The 23,826-nt window shown below is 45.0% G+C and overlaps 1 protein-coding gene across 1 annotated transcript; it reads left to right on the top strand.

Moving 5' to 3' along the window:
- The first annotated feature begins 362 nt into the window (after positions 1–362).
- On the top strand, positions 363–20,919 carry LOC144167432 (tetraspanin-33-like). The gene is made up of 6 exons (XM_077696695.1): positions 363–777; positions 4,577–4,834; positions 11,156–11,239; positions 13,360–13,578; positions 15,671–15,913; positions 20,173–20,919. The coding sequence occupies exons 1-6, from the start codon at positions 634–636 to the stop codon at positions 20,332–20,334; spliced, it is 1,110 nt and encodes a 369-aa protein (XP_077552821.1). The 5' UTR covers positions 363–633; the 3' UTR covers positions 20,335–20,919.
- Positions 20,920–23,826: the final 2,907 nt, after the last annotated feature.

Genomic DNA, 23,826 nt, shown 5'->3' with positions numbered 1-23,826 from the left:
CCAGGAATCGGGCGTGAGAAGGGCTAATGCACCCGCTTAAAGGAGTACTGACACGAAATTTCAAAGCTGAGATCCGCTCTAGCAATCAAGTACAACGACAACACAAATAGGTGTCTGTGAATAAATGCATCTTTCTTTCTTTGTAGTTCTGTGTGTGTGTGTGATCTCTCTTTCGCGAACATTACCGAACCGCGCAAATTCAACTCGCGCAAATTCACATTCTTCCCCTCGAGGAAATGCGGGGAATTTTTTAATTTTATCAAATTTCTAGATGGCTGCTACTCATCGCCGCTATAGCAGCCAGCTCTAGCCCCCTTAAGTCACAAATTTTGCGTCGCTATAACTACGTCCTATTTCACTTATCCGGCGTCGCCCGAAATCTCGGCATTGAAGACAAGCTTGGCTCAGAATACGTGATTATAAAGCGGACGTTTTCGTCGGTTTTCGATGGTTCCCTTGGAATAAGAAGAAAGAAGAACAAGCGGATTGCGCGTGCACGCTCGGTGCCTGGATAAGGGCCAGGGCGCGTGACATCGCAGAAGCGGCTTGAGCAGAAGCGCAGTGAGGCTTGCGGCGGGGAAGCTCCTGACATTTGGACGACCGGCGAGAAGAGGCCGCGCACCCTGGGTCAGCATGTTTCAGGAGATAACGAGCATTCCGCTTCCCAAGAAGGACGAGACAACGGTGATCGTCGACGTCAACCCGTTGTATCGGATGCCGCTGATGTTCGTCAACCTTTTCTTCTTCATCGTCTCCAGCGCGGTCACCGTCGTCTGCGTGAGTAAAGAATGACTTCTCCCAAGTCTCACTTACTAGCTAGAACAAGGATAACGAATATGGGGAACACCATCCTGGTTATTCTTTTATCGAGTTCCACTAGTGAAAAACGGTAAGGCTAGTTCAAAGGGATTGAGCTTTGTGTTGCCAAAAATGTGTGAGAGGGATGTCGCACATGCCGCGCTATTTGTATCTTTGTATTGGTTGCTGTCCAGGATTTAGTTTCAACAAACGAATATAAAAACTGTCCTGAGGATCATCATAATGGCGCTTCTCTTGCGACTGGTTTGTGTCGCGTTATCTTATTTCCGTGTCGAATTTGCGGCGTCAATATACGCGCCGAGACTACACCTGGGCCATGATTCTAGCAGTAATAAAGGGCTAGGGATAAAGGGTATCTTAGGCGAAGACCGATATGTTGAGACGCGGGAGTTTTCGTTCTTTGCCTTCACCATAACAATTCTGCAGAAATTCAGAGAATTATCTACTAATGCGTAACATTATTATGCGCTTGTCTTGAGTGTGAGATTTTCCAAGCCATTTTTTTTCGAAAATCCTGTCCAACCGATAATCTACATTGACGCTATTATTAAGATTAGAAGTAGAACTTTCGCGAAATCTGCATTATTGCGGAAACGCAGGGCGTTACATGGTTTGCAGTTTTCGTAATTATTTTATATTTGTGTGGTTTCTAGATTTTTTAAATTTTGTTGGACCAATTATCTCCAATTACACTATTACAACGAGTACAAGTGGAACTTTTGCGAAATCTGCATTATTGTATAAACGCCATGCGTTATACATTTAGCCATTTTCTGTAATTGTTTATCTTTTTATTTTTTTCCAAAACTTTGCCCGACCAATTATCTCCGTTTGTGTAATTACAACGATTACATTTGGAACTTTACCGGAATCTGCATTATTTTAGAAATGCAGGGCGTCCCGTGGTTCGCCTGTTCTCGTAATGATTTTATGTTTTCATTTTTTTACTTTCTTAAAATTTTGTTCGAATAACGATTTCCTTTTACTGTATTATAACGATGACAGGCAGAAAGTTTGGGGAATCTGCATTACTGTGGAAATACCATGCGTTATAGGTTTTTCCATTTCCCGTATTTGTAATATTTGTCTGATGTTTAGTTTTTCAAAATATTGTCCGATCGATTGTCGCGATTTGCGTAACTAGGAATCTAACATTTGGAACTTTCCAGAAGGCTGCATTATTGTGGAAATGCAGGGCATTAGATGGTTCGCCATTTTCTGTATATATCATTTTTCTTATTTTTAGTGTTTCAAAATTTCATGCAACCAATTATCTTTATTTGCATTATTATAAGGATTACATTTGAAACTTTCGCGAAATCTGCATTGTTTTAGAAATGCAGGGCGTTGCGCGGTTCGCCTGTTTTCATAATAATTTTATATTTTTATTGTTTTACTTTTGAAAATTTTGTTCGAATAACGATCTCCAATTACAGTAATATAACGATGACAGGCAGAACGTTTTGGGGAATCTGCATTACTGTGGAAATACCATGCGTTATAGATTTTGCCATTTCCTGTATTTTTAATATGTGTCTTATGTTTAGTTTTTCAAAATATTTTCCGATCGATTGTCGCGATTTGCGTAACTAGAAATCTAACATTTGGAACATTCCAGAAGGCCGCATTATTGTAGAAATGCAGGGCATTAGACGGTTCGCCATTTTCTGTATGTCTTTATTATTTTTCCTATTTTTAGTGTTTCAAAATTCCATCAAACCAATGATCTTTATTTCCATTATTATAAGGATAAAATTTAAAACTCTCTAGAAATCTGCATTATTGTGGTAATTCAGGGCATTACAAGGTTCGAAATTTTTTGTAATATTTTTTATCTTTTCATTTTTTACTTTTTCAGAATTTTGTAAGACTAATCTCTATTTATTCTATTATATCAAATACAGTTGTTACTTTGCCGAAATCTATATTCTTTGAAATTTCGGGACGTTAGACGTTTCGCAATTTTACGTATTAAGTTTTCTTTTTATATTTTAAAAATTTCGTTTTACAAATTATCTCTATTTACGCTATTATAAGGAATGCAGTTGCAACTTTCTCAAATATACAATACTGTTTCAATTCCGGTAATAAATGTTCCGCAACTTTCCGTAATTTCTTCGAATTTTTCTTATTTTTTTAGTTTTTCAAAATTTCGTGCAACCTGTTATTTTCATTCATGCCATTATAGCGATTACAGGTGGAAGATCCGCGATATCAGCTTTATTGTGGAAATGCAGGGCGTTACATGGTCCTGGCTGTGGGGGTACTCCGCAAGGAATGCTACGCATTAAAATGGCCGCCGCGGGCACGATCGTACCCCCGTCCCTGGGCTCAGCAACCATACGCCTTACTGCTGAGTGGCTCGCGGGCCACGGGAACTACATTTTTTTCTTTTGGTTGGATCTTGTTACATTTCCGGATATTATGTCACGAGAAACTCTGCCGCTTGTCCATTCTGTTGTGGTAATTTAAAAAGACAACGCGTAAATACTGTGATTAATAGAAAACATGCAGCGCCCCCCTTAATCCCAACAGGATTTATGCGAATTCCACTGGGCTGGTCAGCACTGTCGCGTCTTTCTCCCCTTTCTGTATTCGGTCTGTCATTTTCTGGGAATGCGTCCTTAACGTAACACACTGATGCGCATCGCTGATTATTTGTCTGATTAACTGATTTGTAGTTTTCTGTTCTAATGCTTAGCCTTTTCTAGTGCTTTTGATCGCAAGCATTTTAACAAACTCCGCTCCTCTCTTTTTCCGGACTTGTGGTGTAGAAGCTCTCAGTGCAGGTGAAAGTGCTTTCGACGATACCCGTAATTCGTAAATTCTTACTTCATAGCACATACGTTTTTTTATAAGCAGTGGGGTGTGCTGCAAAACCACAAGTAACTTACTCCTAAAGGTGGGGCGAATATATTCTCTGAAAGGCATTTTTTCCATGACTATTGCTACAGGAGCAAGACGTATACGAGTGCGGATACCGTTTCGACAAAGTAACGTCACTGACGAGCGATTTGGAGGAGAGTTGCTCTTGTTCCAACGACGAAGAGCCAAAAGCCAAGCTTAACCGTTGAATACATGACGAGTGAAGAAACGCGACCGTACAGCACCACACTGGCATGCTGAAAACATACCTCAAACGGGCAGGATCGCGTCCTCCAGCACCGCAAAACACGCTCTGACCAAAAATGATAGTGGAGAGAAAGGGAGAGGTAGTGAGGGGGGAGGGCGAGGACGTAAGCCCTTTATATTCTTCCCTTCAACAGTCAAGCAGGGCTCGACCAGTTTCAACCCCGAGAGAAGCGAATCACAAACAAGCAAGAACACTCTCTGTCAGAGACGATGACTCAGACCGCGAACAGCCGCTGCATTACGGTCGCGCGTGCGCAGAAGGGGTTTTGGGCCGCGCCGCTACCTCATGTAGCTTGCGGGGCAGGGCATGTATGACCCTGCAGTGGTCTTTCAATTAAGGGGCTCTACTGCCGATCAAGGGGCCTCTGCGGAAGAGCTGGACAGTGCGTCACGTTTTGCGCGGCGCAAACATTGGCGCCAAGACTCCCCGCAGTCAGTTCGTAATAGTAGCTAAGGGAGTTAGTAGTGGTCCTGCCCAGGTTTAAATCGTGAGCTACTCCGTCGCTCGCTAAATTACTTCCTAACTACTCTCATTCTAAGTAAGTACAGGCTGTAAGCGCATCAGGAGCTTTTATTACGTTGCATGGGACGGAACCAAAATAACAGAACGTCCTTCTATCCCCAGATTTTGGCGCTGGTGGACCGGGCTGACACGGTCTCGTTCCGTAACCGGTCGTTTCTGGTCAACATGATGGTCAACCTGGAGGTGCCCATAATCCTCTTCTTCGGCTCGCTGCTCATCATCAGCTTCATCGGCTTCATGGGGACGCTGAGAGAGAACCTCTGCATGCTGTCGTGGTACAACTGCATCCTCAACGGCCTCGGCACCCTTACCCTGGTCTTGCTCTTTCTCTGCGCCGTCATAACGTTCGTTAGCAGGAACGTAAGTACGGGCATCATATATGCCGCCTCCCCGTTCACGAAGCTCGTGGGACAAAGGTAGAGGGTCGTGCGATGCTGTCAACGTTAAATGTGATCTCGAAGATAGCCCAAAATATGCTAGTGAAGTTAAGTTCGCAATTCCAGCGGTTAATGCCACGACCTGGCTAGTCACTTGTGAGTTACGAACTGTGCTGATTCTTCGGTATTTTAACTGACCACTACTCAGCCTGGCACAAACCTGCCTGCTTACCTTGATATTTTTGGGGAAGCAATTACGTTTTTTTTTCAGATGTCGATGTCACGGTGTCACGTCAGGGTATCGCACTGTCTCCAATAGCCTTAATAGGGCTATTTTTACAGTTGTGCTATTAATATCACCTGACCTGCACAGCGAACTGTGCTGCCTAAGCCTGAGGCTCCGATGTAGCGATTAATTTGCGAGGGCTGACGCACCGATTAAAACTTAGTCTAGATTCGAAAATCACTTTATCGAAGTATAGGCCCATTTGACAGCGAAAGACGGTACGTGCGCAGGCAGAAGGTGTAGAATTTCCCTTCCCTTGCCATTGTGAGAGATGTTGAACTTCAACAACATATATATAAAACACGTATTTTACCCGGCACGCATTTTCCCAGTCCTCCAAGCTAAACCTAACTGACCTGTAGGCAACACGAGTTGCAGAATGGCATGTTGCCACAACATTGAAAAACGACATTAAAGGAGAACATTCAAGTCTACCTTCACGCAGTAGCAAAAATGCGTCGCGTTTGAAGTACTTGAAGTACAGGCAATGTTACTTTCAGTCTCCGACTGAAAGAAAAGTAGCCTCGCCGAACGGGGCCGCTACCATCAAGTAGCAGCATAAATCTTCACGCCTGAATAATATCATGCTGCGCGGTACTTTACACATAAAAGTTCTATGTACAGCCAAGGCAGTAAACACGTTAGCTTGTTATGCTCAAACGAAGAGCAAAAGGAACAAAAGAAAAAGCAGCGGACATTAAGCATCTTCGTCTCGCAGCAAAAGCTGATTATACCAGAGAAATCCGGCAAGAGTTCCTTTAAGCGAAGATTCATAGGAGGAATTTGCAGCCTGGTTTGTAAGAAGGTACTATTGCTTGAAGCTGATACCCACAGGTGCTACGCGTCAGAACAGGTCAAAATATCCCGCGTACGTTTGTACCCTAGACACCACATACTTTCTCTCTCTCTCTCTCTCTCTCTCTCTCTCTCTCGCACATACACATATCCGCACGCGAGCTAACGCACGCAGGAACTCGCACACACGCACGCTTCCTGCGTATGTGCATTACGGCAGGCATAGATAGATAGATAGATAGATAGATAGATAGATAGATAGATAGATAGATAGATAGATAGATAGATAGATAGATAGATAGATAGATAGATAGATAGATAGATAGATAGATAGATAGATAGATAGATAGATAGATAGATAGATAGATAGATGCATTGATGGATTGATTGATTGATGCATTGATGGATGGATTGATGGATGGATGGATGGATGGATGGATGGATGGATGGATGGATGGATGGATGGATGAACGGATGGGCGGACGGACGGACGGACGGATGGGTGGACGGATGGACGGACGGATGGATGGATGGACGGACGGATAGATGGACGGACGGATGGACGGACGGATGGATTGATGGATGGATGGATGGATGGATGGACGGACGGACGGACGGACGGACGGACGGACGGACGGATGGATGGATGGACGGATGGATGGATGGACGCATGGATGTATGGATGGATGGATGTATGGATGGATGGATGTATGGCTGGATGGATCGATAGATGGATAGATAAATAGTTAGATAGATAGATGGATAGATAGATGGATGGATAGATAGGTAGATGGATAGATAGATGGATGGATATATGGATAGATAGGTACATGGATAGATGGATGGATGGATAGATGTCTGAATCGATAGATGGATAGATGTATGGATGGATGGATGGATGGATGGATGGATGGATGGATGGATGGATGGATAGATAGATAGATAGATAGATAGATAGATAGATAGATAGATAGATAGATAGATAGATAGATAGATAGATAGATAGATAGATAGATAGATAGATAGATAGATAGATAGATAGATAGATAGATAGATAGATTGATAGATAGATGGATAGATGGATAGATAGATTGATAGATGGATAGATGGATAGATAGATTGATAGATTGATAGATTGATAGATAGATAGATAGATAGATAGATAGATAGATAGATAGATAGATAGATTGATAGATTGATAGATAGATAGATAGATAGATAGATAGATAGATAGATAGATAGATAGATAGATAGATAGATAGATAGATAGATAGACAGACACAGACAGACAGACTGACTGACTGATTGATTGATTGATTGATTGACTGATTGATTGATTGATTGATTGATTGATTGATTGATTGATTGAAGGATGGATGGATGGATGGATGGAGATATGGGTAGGTAGGTAGGTATGTAGGTGACAGATAATAGGTGATTTTACATGGTAGATGAGGATATATGATGATTGAAGATGATTGATAATTCATGACGATTAAGGATGATTGATGAGAGATAGAGTTAAGCATATCAGCATGGCACAAATGCTTTGTCTCGTGGATGCCAACATTCAAACTCTCCCAAGACAAGTGAAGGGAAGTGGCCGGGTATACAAAAGGAACGTACTTCATTGCGTCTTCGCTCTAAAAGAGTAGAACTGCGTAGGAGCACGCCCTTAGTGGGTCACAGTTTCCTAAAAAAACAAACCGGAAACATGTCATCTGTGAACAATGCTGATGCATCGCAGAGATAAATCACCGTGTGCCGCGTTTTCAAAGCGCGGTGGTTGAGGCTTTGATGCTTGAAGTTTCCTAAACAAATTTCGTCGATGCCTCATCTGTGGCTTTCGCACTCACCAGTTTTAACGATGTCCCTTATTTGTTCAAAATACAGAAAAAGACCAGAACCTTAGCCAATATTCGCTGTAGAACGTTGCCTGGCGCGTCAACCACTTTCCAATGCGAGCAGTAGGGATGATTGATGCCTGTCCGCCGGTGTGCCACGCACAATGACCAGCGAAGAAACTAGGCGCCCTTGAGACCTATAAAGTGTATAGGGGCCTTTCATCCGACGGGTGGCGGCACCACTCGGCGCTTCCCGAGTTATTGGAATGAGCCGGTGCATTGAACTACGCAGCCTTCCGTTGTTTCTGCCGTGTTTGCTCTGTGCTTTGAATGTCTTGGTGCTGTATTGAGTGGATATATGTGGTGAACTGAAGCCTACACCGATGTGTTGGGTTCTTAGATGCAGTAACGGCTGCGTAAACGTCTCGGACACTTCTAAAGTTGGGTATGAGCTACAATGACATGGGTGCTATTTGCACCGATCTACGCTTGGATTTATCTGATCTGAGTAAGGATAAACCTTCGGTTATTAGTATTTGTTTGTTCTTAAATGCGCTAACGGCTAATTAAACTTACTGCACGCTATTAGGTTGGAAACAGTCTACAGTGACATGAGCGAATTTGCGGCGCTCTGTGCCTGGCTTCGCGCAATCTGAATAGGAATCAAACAATTATTAGCATTCATTTTTACCGATTTAAATTATCATAACTTGTTTCATGAACTACGGTTTCCTCGTGAGCCTTAACGGTGGGATATCTCGATACGTGTGCTTTGAAGAGAAAGGCACTTAAGTACAAGATCGATTACCGTGTTCGAGATCGATCGATTACTTAAGTACGAGACCGATTACACTTTATTTCTGTTCCATGAGCTTTGTGCCTTAAGTTTTCTTAAGTGACAGCTTGGGAGCCTGAGAGCTGACGAGGAACTCGCACGTTTGTAGTGGTCATTTTGTCAAGAGCCAAAGTTATTCAACCACCAACCAGCCCGAGCTACAAACCATCTCCCCTCACCGTCCTATTTCACCACCTGCGGAGAATAAAGGCTGGCAGCGATAGTTAAAAATATGTCAGTGTTAACTTAATCCCGTGTTTTTTATTGCAACATAAACTATGTAAAACAGCGTGTATTGCCTTGTGAAGAAGCCAAAAACGTCCGACTACGTGCCTCAAATAGGGGTTCATCAGTCCGACTCCTCCAGCATAGACGCATTTCCGACACGCTGCAGAAATTATGCACTTTGTCGCCTAACGATGAAAATGGATGAACGCGAAGCTTTGTTCGTGCGAAATACAGCGGGAAAGGGTCAAGGACAAAGGCGCTGCGATCAAAAGACCAAACTGCGTGCTGGTCAAATTCAAAGCTGATAGTCAAGTTTAAATCCAGAAGACAACCAAGGATATCCACACGAGAACGCTTTGCGATAAAACATCATCTTTGTTAGACGAGGAGTGCATGATTTTTCCAGCATAGTTAAGAGCTTGTAAAACTCGACCGCAGCATCCAGTTGTGAAACTGAGGGAAGGTTTTTGGCGCCCTCCTTTGTGTTGTGCTTCAGAGACGAAGGTAGTGTTTTTTGAAAAACCAATAAGAAACTAGCCATCAACCTTTGCAAGTATTATAAAGCAATGCGTTTCCACGACAAACAATAACGTTCTACTATCATGCGGTATTTATTCTGTAAATGATTCCCGACGGCTGTAGTAAACGTATTTCTGTAAAATTAAACAACTTTCTACCATAGTTCATGAAGTAATGAGCGTCGTCTTCGCAATTTGTTTTGGGCTAAATCTTAGAAGGCACCACCCAACCTTGTCTTTCACTTGTGCACAACGCCGTTGCATCATCGAGAGCGAAAGGCCAGCGCCAACCAATTCCTGAATCGGCTGTACACACCGGCTTGTAGCAGCATTTAGCTGCAATATATTCCTATATACGCCAAACTGCATGCAGGCATGAAACGTGTGCCCTAACGAACGGACTTGTGGTTCCAGCTTGGCTTCCAGCTTGGCTCATTCAGCGTAGTCAACCATTCATAATTACTTATTATGGGCGTAAATCACACACATGACATGCCTCTTCAATGTGGCCTCTTCCACGATTTAGCGATCTGAAAGAAGTCCTTTTGGTTATTTACGATTTGAAAACCGCAACGCAGCAGAACGACAGAAAGAAATGCACAACTACGCTGCGCAGACTGCCACCGGCATTCCACTGACGAGCGGTTCGCCACGGCCGCACGGCCATCTCTGCAGGCTGAAGCGACGGTGGGGCCATACAACGGCCGCCCGGTCCCTATGCGTAGGGCCCTTACCTTGCCAAGGCTGAAAAAAACCCCTCAACTGTTTCGTATAGTTTCGGGAAAGCGGCGCTGCTCGCTGTACAGTACTCACGCCGGCAGCAAGCGGAAATTCAAGTATGGTCCCTAGAAAGATTTGTCAGGGACCGTAATTCTACTTAGCGGTGAAGAGCAGGAGAGACCAACAGAAAAGTGGCTGTTTCGGCCATTATTAGCTGATGCGATAGGCAACGTTATGCTGGCGGCGTTGCAGTGCAGTGCATTGCAGTGGGTGCAGTGGGTTGCAGAACAGAAAACAACAAGCTTCTTTAGCGGCCGCGCACCAACTACCCCAATGACGTCACACTCGTTTGCAACGATATTTCATACTACCTCACCATTCAAAACCACTTGATTTTCACCCGCTACCTGGTTAATATGTACCGTGTATTTGTGAACGCGCATTTTAAGTGGGCCGGAAATGCCAGAAATTAGCCTTGCGGATTTTGTAGTGTGCGTTCGAAACTGACGCTACCATACTGACAGGGAATGTCTCCTAACGGAAATTTCTTATTTAACGAATTCGGGTAAATCAGCCCGGCAAACTCTTAACGTGACCTACCAATCCTGTACATTATTTTTGCAAGGTAAATAAACTATTTCTTGTACTCACCTTAGCGTCCCTTAATGTCCTTAAAGTTATTTTAGTTGCTCTTCAACGCAAGTAGCTGCGCTAACTTAGGCTATAAATTTATTACCGAGGTGTTACTCCCCTCATGGAATCATTAGTAGGCGCATGAAAGGGCTTAGATAGCTTATACTTTTATACAGCGATTTGACCGCTACGACAGGCGGTGGGCATGTAGCGGTTTCCCACCTACCTAAAAACCCGCTACTGGCTTAATCACTTAATGACGCATCTTTACTGCCTACTAGTTGTCTTTCCTGAGCCGCTGCTCAGTTTCTGCGCACTATTCAAAACCCCACCCTCCCACCTTTCTAAAAGCGATACATAGCTTTCATGCGTAAGCACGACTAGAATGGCTGATACTACCGCCAAAGCAGCAGTCTGACCTTTTGCTTTATTCTGTATCTCACAGAGCGCCAAAAGCTTGTTCACCATCGACCTAATCACCAGCTACCGTGACAACCCGGACTTTGCAAGACTCATCGATTATGCTCAGGTAACAGTCACGCAACTACACTATAGGTTTTATTCCGAGCGCAGCAGGAGAGAATGGTTAAACTTATAGCCCCGATAAAGGTTGAAGCAATCACTTGCCTAAGAGGAAACGTCTTACTTAAAAAATTACAAGTTCTGAAGCACATCAAAAGCGGTTCGAAACAATTCATGTGCTCGATGAATAAAGGCCGCAAGTAGCGTAACACGTTACGTATGTGACAGATGACGACACAAAACGCCCTTAAGGCACAAAGGAGTTAATAATAATCGTCACCAAAATTAGCGGCAGTCATGACACCTCAATACTGTATTTCGAGATAACCTACCCAACGCTGTGGTTGCGGAGAGTTCCAAATAACAAAACACAGAACAGCCAGTTTTACTGGTGGCTGTTACTGGCTGCTTATAACCCACGAGTTTTAGATTAGTAGGATGGGCGGATACCAACTAGACCAGCTGTCGATTCTGTTAAACAGCTATAAAAAGTAGTTCATTCAGCGGAATATTATAATACAGTCATTACTATTACATCATCTGTGTGTGTATTTTTCTGCGCTTTAAGGGCGCAATGAAGAAAACATACATTTATTTTTTTCCGAAAGATTGGAAAGTTCATACCTCCTCTTTTCTTCGGGGAAGTGTTGCGAGTGCTACTCAGTGATTTGTCCCCAAATGCGGAAATTTTAAATCGTCCACCAAATTCACCATAATGGAACCTGAACCAGCCAGAAACGGTAATTTATAGTGTTATGGTTGTAAGAGCTACTTCGTCGAAAAATAAAATGTGGCGTACGTACACTGAACGTAATTAAGCAAAGGAGTTCTTACAGGTATACCGCTTAAAAACAAACTGTGGCGGCGCCCCAGCAGCTTGTGTCGTCTGCTGCCGCAAACAGGCATGCTCCAGGAACGATGACGCTGGGGCTGAGCCACGAGTGGCGAGTCGGTCCGTCAAACTGTGATTGCAACAGTCCTCACACGCATAGTGTTGTTGTCAGAAGTATCGTGTAAAATATTCAGCAAGAAAAAGAGGTATAGTTAGCTGTGCACGCCGCGTTGTATGCCGTAAATGAAGGTTATTTTCTTCACACACTCCCCGTTCTGTTTCCTGCTAGGTCACTCATTAGTTGCTACTATATTATTACGTGGAACTTAGTGGAACGGAGCGTCCACTACGAAGCTCCGTGGTGGGTGGAGCAGGTTGAGCACACCCGGGCGAGGGTACGGGGTGAGGTGTTGACTCGAACCCAGCAACCTTCTCCAAGGATGTTACGTGGCAAAGACGCAGAAGTTGGAGCTATTTTTAAATCAGAATAAACTGGGAAGCACTGGATAAGGCAGCAGCGTGAGTCCGGGGCCAAGCGTTGTCGTTCTCGCCGTCTTCCATAAGCGGTGCAGCGCCCACCGCATGTTTGGCGCGAACAAGGATTGCCCCGTGACGATATGACTGACCAATCTCGAAAGGCAGACGTCATTAGGAAAGACATTCAACGCTGGGCAAAATCATCGTGCTCGCGCACGACTGGTGTCCTGCAATCCTCTCCCCCCGTCATATCCGATTGCGCACAACTTGCCAGATCATGTGACTTGCGAACGCTATGTGTAGTTTGACAACACTTTCCCGGGAGCAGGAGTCATGGGTAAAGACGAAATATTAAGCTACGGATGAGTTTTTGTGGAAAGAGAGAATGGAGGAAACAACAACGTTGGCCGGATGATTCCTTTATAAGCTTTATTGAAAAATAGACAAGGTGCCCTAGTGAAGAAAAGTCGAAAAGGTGGAATAAAAGAGGGTCGCGAAAAGGAATTTTGATTATTGAAAAGTCTATGGTACTTAGCCCGTGCACAATGATGGACACTGTAACCATTCTCTAGTTTGTGCACATTCGCTTGGAGCTAATCCAGCGGACAGACGGAAAAACGTGTGGTCTTTCACGTACCACATAACTGACTAGAGAAAAGTGTGAAATTCCCTCTAGAAGCCTGGAACTTTTTGCAAGCGTTCCTTTATTCGGGAACGCCTGCGAAACTACCCGTTGATTTAGACCCCGATTAAAGTGAGGACACGCAGCGAGGAGGCGCCGCTGACTGCTGGGCTGGTTCATTGGGTGTTGCGCGCAGAAGTCGTTCCAGTGCTGCGGTGTGACGGACGAGCACTACCGCAGCTGGCGGCACAACATCTACTTCGCGTGCAACGATACGAACCCGAGCAAGGAGCGCTGTTCGGTGCCGCCGTCCTGCTGCAAGCCTTCCGAGAATCCCGACCTCGAGACGCGGCTGCAGGGACGCTTCTGCGGTCGCGGAGTGCTCCGCCTGACCGAGCAGGAAGCCTGGAATAGGGTGAGTGCCCATGCAGCGCTCTGAGCCCTATGCTCACTTATCGGCGCGCACGTACGCCATGAAAGGCTGTGGCTTATCTGCCACCCTTACCTGGAACAGGGCCGAGAACCTCAAGACCAGGGCACCAGGAAGGGCGGTGGTGACGTCATGAGCAATACGATATCATGTAAGGAAAATGAAGCGTCGGCATGAGAAATTAACACAGGAAAGAATGAGAGACAGACAGAGTAAACCTATTTATCCGCATCCATTGTGACTACGGCTACTCCGGATCTGTGGGGGAGGGAGTGTCCTCAGTCCAGCAGGGCCTGATTGTAGCTGGCCGTCCGTGCCATATTAAGCAGGGGAAGCTGGCATCGGGTTCCTGAGCTGGTGAGCATCGCTGCCAACTGTGTACGGATAATAAAGTCGCGAGTGTTTAGAAAATGACAAACCCGACAGGTCATTTCACCAGACGAACCAAAATTTGCTGTGCGTTCATGCTGTTCTCTAAATGCGCCCGTTGCTCCACGTAGGAGTTACTTGTGAAATTATCTAGTGTCCGAATGTCGTGGCGATGCAAATTCTGCTTTCGGTACTGCAGGTCGCTAATGAACTTCCCACACGACGCCAGACTGCATACCTGCCTGTAGACTTACCACTGTTATCGGTTTCCTGAATACCAGAGATTCTTGTGACTCATCCCTCTCTTGCTGTCCGTGTTACCTTTCGTTTCCTTTCATATTTTCTTTTCTCTGCCCATCATTACATTTCATTTACGCCGCTGGCAAAAACACGAAGCAAAAAAAGAACCGCTGTCTTTAAAATATGAATAGCCTTACCTCCAAGACCGTTGCACGGGTGTCGTTATATGTAGCAGCGGCGTCGTTATTTAGTCGTTATTTAATGTTACCAATTTTCGCAAAAGAATTTAGCCCCGATTGCGCGCGTGTGTGTGGGTGCCTGCTTGTGCGTGAGCGTGTGCGTGTGCATGTGCGTGCGTTCGCGTGTGTGGGTGTGTGTATGTGTGCGTGTGTGCTCGTGCCTGCGTGTGTGTGGAAGTGTGTGGGTGTCTGTGCGTGCGTGCGTGTGCGTGCGTATGTGTGCATGTTTGTGCGTGTTTGTGTACGTATTTGTACGTCTTTGTGTGTGTTTGTGTGCGTGTTTGTGTGTGTGTGGGCGTGTGTGTGCGCGTGTGCGTGTGCGCGTGTGTTTGTGCGCGCGTGTCTGCATGCGCGTGTGTGCGTGGGCGAGTGTGCGTGCACGTGTGCGTGTGCGTGCGCATGTACGTGTGTGCGTTCGCGTGTGCCTGTGTGTGCGCGTATGCGTGCGCGCGCATGTGTATGCGCGCTCGTGTGTGTGCACGTGTGCGTGTGGCTTTGCGTGCGCGTGCGCGTGCGCGCGGGTGTTCGTGTGCGTGTCCGTGTGCGTGCGCGTGGGTTCTCGCTTGTATAATTAACGTGGCCGAATAGAGTCCCACCTCTAATATCTCTTAATCGCGCATGTCAGAAAGAGTTGAGCCGACTTCTTATTCACGGGAAAAGGAATTATTCATTACCTTCTCACGGCGCTGTGAATGCCAGCTGCCTTGCGAGCACACACGCCCAGTAATAAAAGCAGCATTATTGAAGGGCACGCAATACAGTCAGTCTCAAACATTCTCTAATCACCTAACCAGATTACCGTCTAGAACTCGTAAGCAATCTTCTGTTTTTGTTTTCTCACCGCCCATTTAACACAGCATTTTAAATTAGAATAGTGGTTTTCACAATGCTATGTCTTCTTCCTTTTCTGGCTGATATAAAATTACGTGGGCGATGAAGAAACACTTGCAAATCTGCACGAGTAAATTTGGTGAAATTAGTGCCGTAGTTTTACCGGTAACACCCAAGCGTAAACAAACACAATGTGGACATTTGTCTACATTAACTATAAAATGAGGGAATATCACAACTCGTGAGCCCGTGATACAAAACATTCCGACACAGTGGTGTCTTCTATAACCAGTGTCTTACACTGCAGCTAAACAGTAAATAACATTTATTGTGTTAACGTAGCGCAATTTGGTGGTAAATAACACTTACAGCTGTGTTTGCATAATTTTTCTTTGCAGATCTACACACGTAGCTGCGTCGATGCGACCGTGGCGTACATATCCGCCAACGTCATTATCATCGCGGTCATCCTCGTGGGTGTACTATTTTTTTTCGGTAGTCTCCGATTCCTGACCATAAAGGTGTCAGAGCAAATAGAAGAACTGACCGAAATGTACGACAAGTACTACGAACAGAAACAAGTACTGAAGGCCGAAGAGCTCATGAAGAATCAGAAGCCCCCGGAGCCAGTCAAGCTGGAGGTCAGTACGGCAATCTATCCTCACTCCGTACAAAATGCCATTTGTAAAGCGGTGATAACAAAGCGTTTCGCGTCGAATTGTAGCGGAAACTGGGTGAGCTGAAGACAAAAAGGCATCGGTTCAGCAGCACAAGTGGCTAGGCAACTTGTGCTGCTGAACCTGCCGATGCGGGTTCGATCCCGGAAGCAGTGGCCACTTTTCAGACAGAGGCGAAAAGCGAAAACGCCCGTATTTTGAGATTCTGGCGCACGCTAAAGGTTCCCAGGCGGTTGCAATTGATCCTCAGCTCTCCCTACGGCGCGCATCATGGCTAAGTGGTATAGCTCTGGCGCGTTCGACCCAATAATACAATTCGGTTTCGGAATTGCGCCAGTATATGAACTGGTCAAGTCAGTCCTTATAGAGCGACCAGCAGGATTAGCCATCAATAATATTTAAGACTGGAAGAGAAGGCTATTGCGAAATTGTCACGCCAAATTTTGTGTTCACTATTAAAGATTTGTAAGATGGCAATGCATACCTCTGTGCGGACACAGCAGTTTCTTTAAAAATTCCATTATTGGGACTTGAGCTCACGACATGGAGAACTTGAATCGTAGAATTCATTTTGGGACTGCCGCTACCTCGCGCAAGTGAGGGGTCTCGCGATCAATTAGAGCAATCGCCATTACGGTATCTGTTGTGCTGGTGGATTTATTGATCCATCGCCAATAAACATGGCTCTGCCATTGTAGCGGTACCTCTAATTTTTCTTGAACGCATCACTTGAATGCGGACGTGCAGTTACTACTCTGCTCGTCAATATCCCCAGGCATAAAAGGCATAAAGTGCTGCCTTGTTTGTAAGTAAACATTATACTGGATACCTAAGACGCTAAACTAGATAGGTGCATCCATGCTAGGAAGGCTCTTTGGGACAGAAACAACACTTCCCAAGCAGATAAGAGCCTGGTCGCCCCGTCATGTTATCTGCCCCTGCATCCCATGGCAGACTGATGCACCAGTCGGCCCTAACTCTCAAGCAGCTGCAGAGCTGGTGCGGACCTCGGCGGCATTCAGGACAGCCATACAGTGTAGGGTGCTAAGAATCTCTTGGTCTGGGCAGGCCTCCTCTGTAACTTAAACCTTGCAATGTTCAAAGCGTGAACGCTGTCTAGCAAAGGAAACTTAGCTGTACTATAGTGGAGCTCTCGTACGTTAAGGGGGCTATTATAGGACCAAGGGAGGTTAGAACAACAGGGTAAGGCTTCATGGAGTTGACTAGCGGGCATATTGTGTCATCTGGGACAACAGGAAAAAGAGCCCGGGGTGTAATTTTCGATCTGCATGGAAATAGGACGGATCATGAAGGAACCTTTCAGCATCAACCAAAGAGACAGTCGTTGTGACCAAGCAATGCAAGGTATACATGTTAAACTTAGTGCAAGCCTCCGCACCAAGAGCTACCTACGATGACGACGCCGTAGAGAGTTTCTACGATGACTTCAAATCGGCAATAAAGAAGGCTACTTTAACGCAAAACTATGTGAGGCGGAAGTAAGAGAAATGTCTAAGTGATACTTTAGAACAGGCAGTCGCAACAGTAAAGGAGATACACTGGTGTTTGCCGAGAGAAACAACTTGAGGCCATTGAACACATTCGTCTGCAAGCGAAAGAAGATAAACTGCGCGTGAAAAAGTACCAACGGTATGGCAAAAAAACAAAATTGCCTTCATTCTCCGTGATAATCCAAGTATTGTACAGTACGTGGAGGGGCTAGGCACGATTATGAGCAGCGACCATAGGTGGGTAGAGTCAAAATAGAGCTGCATATCAAGAGGGATAGAGGGAACCTAGGCAAAAATGGGAGACCTAACATGGACTCAGACACAGGACGCAGGAATATACAGTAACTTTTCAAACAAATTCTTCCTCCTAAACGAGGATAACGAGGACAGTGTAGACAGGCTAAACGGCATCCTAACAGCGGGAATCGCAGAATCAGCAGCAGCTGTAGAAGAAACAGCATCTAGGAAACAAACTGTAGAACTAATTTAGAAAACGAAGGAAATAGCCGCGAAACGTGAGAACATAAAATAGTTGAGTAGAGTGGATCAGACGGAATCGGCGGAGCTGTCAAAGTTCATTATCAGAAGAAAAGCGCATCACACACCAATGCACAACATGGCAGGGATCGAGAGAACGCTGATGATTGGAGTAAGCTTCAAAGCAACTAAGAAGGCTGTAGCTATTAGGAAAGATAGAATGAAAAAACGCAGGTACGAACAGCGTGACATCACTCACAAATATGGACAAGATAATGAACGCAGCCAAAAAATTCTACAGCAAACTTTCTGGCAGCGATGGTGGCCCAGGGGAAACTACTGAGCCTACAAGATAATCTTGCGATTTCCCATTAGTAACTAAAGAGTAAGCATAAAAGGCACTCAAGGGCATGAATAGGGGGAAAGCTGCAGGTGACGACGGCATAACCGTGGATCTTGTAAAGGAAGGAAGAAATATTACACTACAAAAGCTTGCTGATGTATTTTCCTAACGCCTCACGACTTTAGAGGGTTCCTTTAGTCTTAAAAAACGCCAAGTTGTTGGAGATTCGCAAGAACAAAGTTACCACAGATCTCAAAGAGATATGTGGTATGAAGGCGGGACCCGCTTACTATAAGTTGTGTACAGTCTATCTACCAAAGTAAAAGTCCACCTCATGACCGACAGCCTAGATTTCCAATGACGGGTATAGGCTGAGTTCAGAAAAGGATATTCTACCATCAATTCCATTTGCGTCATCAATGAAGTAATACAAAAATTCGCAGAGTACACAAAACCCCTTAACCTGTCATTTAGAGACATTTAAAAGTGTTTAATTCCGTAAGCACCGCAGCATTGCTGGATGCATTAAAAAAACCACTGAATTTTGAGACCTACATAGGTCTCATTCACTACATATAACACGATGGTACGAGCGGGATAATCCTTCACAACAAAAGCTAATATTTTCCGATCAGAAAGGGCAGAAACGGAGTTAGACAGGGAGTTCACAGCATGCTAGGAGGGCGTATTTAAAAATTTTGACAAGGAAGATGCGGTATTACGGATAAACTGGAAACACTTCATTCACCCATTTCAGGTTTGCAGACCATAATGTCTCCATTATCGAGTCTGCAGACGACCCGCAAAAAATGCTTCAGGGACTAGAATTAGGACGTTTGGCCGTGGGATTACAAATAAATAATAGTCACTCTGAAGTAGCATAGGTCAGAATACTGAACGCGCCCTCATCATCTTAGGTAACTCAACGGTAGCACAACTAGAAGAGTATAAGAACATTGGACATGTCTTCGGGGCTGATCCAAACCACGAGAGAGAAATTCGGTCCAGAATATGTATGAGGTGCGGTGCACTTGGCATGCACTTCGAAATAATAAAAACTGCACGACCTCCGTCACTGAAAAAAGAATAGTGTACACCCAATGCGTGTGCCCGGTGATGACATACGGTACAGAATCTTGACGTCTTACTAGAAAATTGGGAAGAACACTTGGTTTGGCTGAATGGGCCGTGGAACAAATGAGGCTGGTAGTGACGTTTAAGGGCCTGGAAGCAGGCTTCCCGGATAATGGAACAAACTGGAGCAGAGGGTATCATAGTCGAAATTACGAAAAATATTGTACATCGCCAGGCCGTGTAGTGGGACCAAATGGCAACCACTATACCGCAAGCATAACAGACTGGCTACCGATAGACAGGAGTGAAGTTTAGGGGTAGGAAACAGGCTTCCTGGATTAGGGAACAAACTGGAGCAGAGGGTATCATAGTCGAAATTACGAAAAATAGTGTACTTGGCCTGGCCGTGTAGTGATACGAAATGTTAACCGCTATACCTCAAGCATAACAGAGCAGCTATCCATAGACGAGACTAGAAAAGAGAGGTGATTAACTGAATGGAAGCACGATATAAGAACATTCGGAGGACACCGATAACTGTTACTGCATTCCTTCGTGTATTGCGTCATTCCTGAAGTCATAAAGCGGTAAAGTTGATTGGTTTTCTGTTTCCTCATTTTCTGTTAAAAACCATCGTGGAACATAAATGGACTTAAGGAAGTTAACAAAGGCTAGTTCTTTCAAAACTATTCATGTAGCGCTCTGCCGTCACAGTGAATCAACTGCGAAACTGTTTTTTATAGTGGTAAAAATATCGGAGGTTCTCTGAAAAACCATATTCTGTGCTGCGGTGTATTGATGATGTGTTTTGTTAATAGAAAATGCAGAGTGCCGCCACCCAGCCGGGCGACTACCGCACGGGCGTCAGTGTGCTCGGTTCGCAAATACTCAACCAAGACAGAAGAGCGGATCAATTTCTACTTGGGCCGAGACCAACGTTCGCCAGACAACCCGTGCCTCTAGGAAGTCGCTTGCCTTGATTTCTCTTAAAAATGTGTAGGCCTCGCTAAATTACAACACTATCGCTGTTCTTACTACTGTGGTATTGTTACGCTCCAGACCAGTCTGTCCCGCCCACCCGGGTAGGATCCATGTCCTAACCCGTTTTTCATAACGTGTAGTTGAGGCTGTTATTAAGTGCAAGAAAACTGGTAAAAACCGGCTATTACAAACAAAACACTCGTTTTTTTTAGTGGGACCTAATGTTCCCGTTGTTATCCCGAAGAGCCCATTGCACTGTTGTGGAACAGCGCTTTTTTCCTTTTAAAACGCCTTTTAAATCGTAGATTTACAACTCCAAGTACAAGTCCACAAAACAGCTCGTTCTCTAGATCTGACCTTCAAACTCAGCAAAGGTCAAAGTTCGATGCAAGCGGCGCCTCTGGCTTTTGCGGTGGCTGAAGGTCAGCCTTTCGTGCGATCGCAGCCGCTGGATGCACGCAAGTTCACTAAGCGTCCCCCTGCAGTGTGCATTTGTAGGCGCGGTAGTTGTGGCTACAACCGTAATGCCGCTTGCACCAGAATAGCCTCGTCGCTGCCTAAACCAATGCATGAAATAAAGTCAAATCTCTGGAACCAAATGGCCTCGTGTTTCTTCACATCAAGCCAGTCGAGCTATTACTTGACAAGCTTGGTTTAACCACTTTCAACCCCGGGAATGTTTAATCACGAGCACACACACACACCCTCGCACTCAAAGGTTTAAATCGATATGGCATGCTTCAAAGTATTTTGAGAGACGATATTTACAAGCAAACCGGCTAAGTTTCCCCTGGTAGACCAGACACGATTGTGTTTATGCAGTACCAGTCCTGGGAGAAGCACGCACCTAAACGTGCAAACGGGACGAACTGTGCCAGAAAGCACTCGTGCCGGAATAATATTCTAAACGAAGCTTATTACGCCCGGTAAAAATGCAGAAAACGCTTGTAGCGTCCCTCTAACCATCGAGCAGTCACCTCAAGCCACCAAGGTCAGCTCGAGCCATTTGCTGTCACCGACGGCTTCTGCAGTGAAACCGTTGGTAATTTGTTGAGAAGCGTGTGGTGTAGAAAAAAAAGGGGGAAGAGTGATGGGCCGTGTGATTTGAAAATGGCAAAAGAAAGCGCTCACCGCATCAGAGCTCACTCCGTGTCCGGCTGTACGGTGGCACGACGCAGAGAAGCGTTTGTGAATAGTCTTGCAGTAAAATTGTGTGGTCGTCCGCTGTACACACTACCCGAAAACCGACATTTTTTTATATAAACTTGATTTATACGCGTTGAATGACGGCGAAATTTGTGTACATTTGCATGGCTTTCGGCAGGTCAAACTCATAGGTGTGGCGACCGTCCTCGCTCAAGAGAAAAAAATTTGCTCCCACGTTTCGCCTAAATTCTGTGTCAACTGAATGTCATGTGCTGGGACGCTTGGTTGGTCATACGCCTTCACGTGGTGAAATGTATCAACTATTGTTAGGGATCACAAGCAGTAACGTAAGCAGTGGGTTAAGCTTGACGGCACGTGTCCGTTGAAGGACATCCAACGACAATACAGCATGTTTGCATTGAATAAAATGGTGCCCTCACAAAGCACACATGGCAAAAATATTCTTACTATGCCACCATGTCTTAACGGCAAAGTTTCAGAACATAGCTTTAAATATTTTCCACATTAAAGAAGACGCACTTTACAAACGGCGTAAGAATGTCATTGCCGAGTAGGCCACCGTAAAAAAGATCTATAGAGGAGTGCAGGAGATAGCATTGATAATGAATCCATGTCGAGCGTTTTACATGACAAAGGGAACAAATAATCGGTGGAAAAAAAACTAAAGCTTGAGGGAAGCTTGCACTTACTCGCAAGAATTGAATAACGAAACTGTTTAGGCATAGCCTCCTGTATAATGGCTTTGTGCCTGCTCAGTGCCAAAAATTCCGCGGTCCACTCTGGTGGGACCCTAATCCCAGGTTCTTTAAGGCTCCTAAAATTTTAGGGGCCTTAAGGTTCTTCTGTGTTGTCGAGGGCACGGTCAACATTTGCCTTCACACCTGGCAAGAAGGCCCTTTGAAAACAAAAAAATACGTGTTGTATAAAGGATAATCCGGCTCTATTACTGACGGGCAACTTCTGTTTGTAAAAAGGTATAAAAATGAACGAGGCCACAAATAAAGCCATCTAGTAAGCGGCTGGGGTGACGCTAGAACTTTACAATGGTAATTAAAAAGAGATGGTCTTTCTCGGGCTACATTGTTCATTCGTAAATAATTTAACGCAAACGTTTTTTTTTCTGCGTTTCACTCGATTCAGCCAGAAATGTTACGGGTGAGTTCACTTGTGGGTTTGTGAGCCACTCGGAATTAATCGTTTATACCGTATGTTATTGGTGCGGGAAGAAAGAGTGTAGCGGGGAGAACTAGAGCGAGAGAATAGCTATGCTGAATGCTTAACCTAAGCTTATACAGGAGCACTCAAATACTGAGTATCGGCTTGAGCTAAAGCTTGAACTCTTCCTTCTTTACGCAGCTGCCCGGCATTGCCGATTCATCATCGGCATCACCAGCTTATATACACCAACTGCAGGGCAAAGGCCTCTCCCATTAATCTCCAATTACACCGGTCCTGCGCTAACTGCGACCAATTTATCCCCGCAAACTTCTTGATCTCATCTGCCCATCTAACGTTCTGCCGATCCCTGCCACGCTTGCCTTCTCTAGAGATCCACTCTGTTACCCTTATTGACCAACGGTTATCTTCCCATCGCATTACATGCCCTGCGGACGTCGATTTCTTCCTAATTTATACTAATATGTCCTTAACACGCGTTTGTTTCATGACCCACTCCGCTCTATTTTTGTCCCTTAATGTTACACCTATCATCTTCCGTTTCATTGCCTGCTGAGTCGTTCTCACTTTAGGTGGCACCCTCTTAGTGAGCCCCCAATTTTCTGCCCCGTAGGTTAGTACCGGTAAGATGCAGCTGTCATACACTATCTTCTTCAGGGACAATGGTAGGCTGCCATTCATTATCTGAGAATGCCTGCCAAATTCACCCCACCCCAGTATCCTTCTAACCATCTCTGCCTCATGGTTGGGATCCGGGTTCACAACTTGGCCTAAGTAGATATATTCGCTTACCCATTACACTGCATCAACACAAATCTCAAATAGCTGTGCTGTCCCGAGGCTATTGATCATTAGTTTAGTTTTCTGCATATTAATTTTCAGGACCGCGGTTCTACTCTGTTTCTCCAGTGCGCTAAGCATGCTTTGCAATTCGTCCCCCGAGTTACTTAGCAAGGTAACATCATCTCCAAATCTGAGGTTACTGAGTTATTCTCCATTAACCCTTACTCCCACCTATTCTCATTCCAATATTCTGAATACTTCTTGTAGACATGCGGTACATAACATCGGAGAGATCGTGTCTTCTTGCCTGAAGCCCTTCTTTATAGGTATTTTACTGCTGTACTTACGGAGGATGATGGTAGCTG

This window comes from Haemaphysalis longicornis, unplaced genomic scaffold (genome assembly GCF_048455015.1).
Source record: "Haemaphysalis longicornis isolate Haplotype H1 unplaced genomic scaffold, Haemaphysalis longicornis Haplotype H1 scaffold_2, whole genome shotgun sequence".
Lineage (NCBI taxonomy): Eukaryota > Metazoa > Arthropoda > Arachnida > Ixodida > Ixodidae > Haemaphysalis > Haemaphysalis longicornis.
Note: the sequence above shows the minus strand (reverse complement) of the source record. Positions and strands in the feature narration are given on the sequence as shown.

Coding starts and splice junctions, on each gene's coding strand:
- LOC144167432 (XM_077696695.1), top strand. CDS start 634: ATGTTTCAGGAGATAACGAGCATTCCGCTTCCCAAGAAGGACGAGACA. Junction 4,835..11,155: donor TAACGTTCGTTAGCAGGAAC/GTAAGTACGGGC, acceptor TGTATCTCACAG/AGCGCCAAAAGCTTGTTCAC. Junction 13,579..15,670: donor AGCAGGAAGCCTGGAATAGG/GTGAGTGCCCAT, acceptor TTTTCTTTGCAG/ATCTACACACGTAGCTGCGT.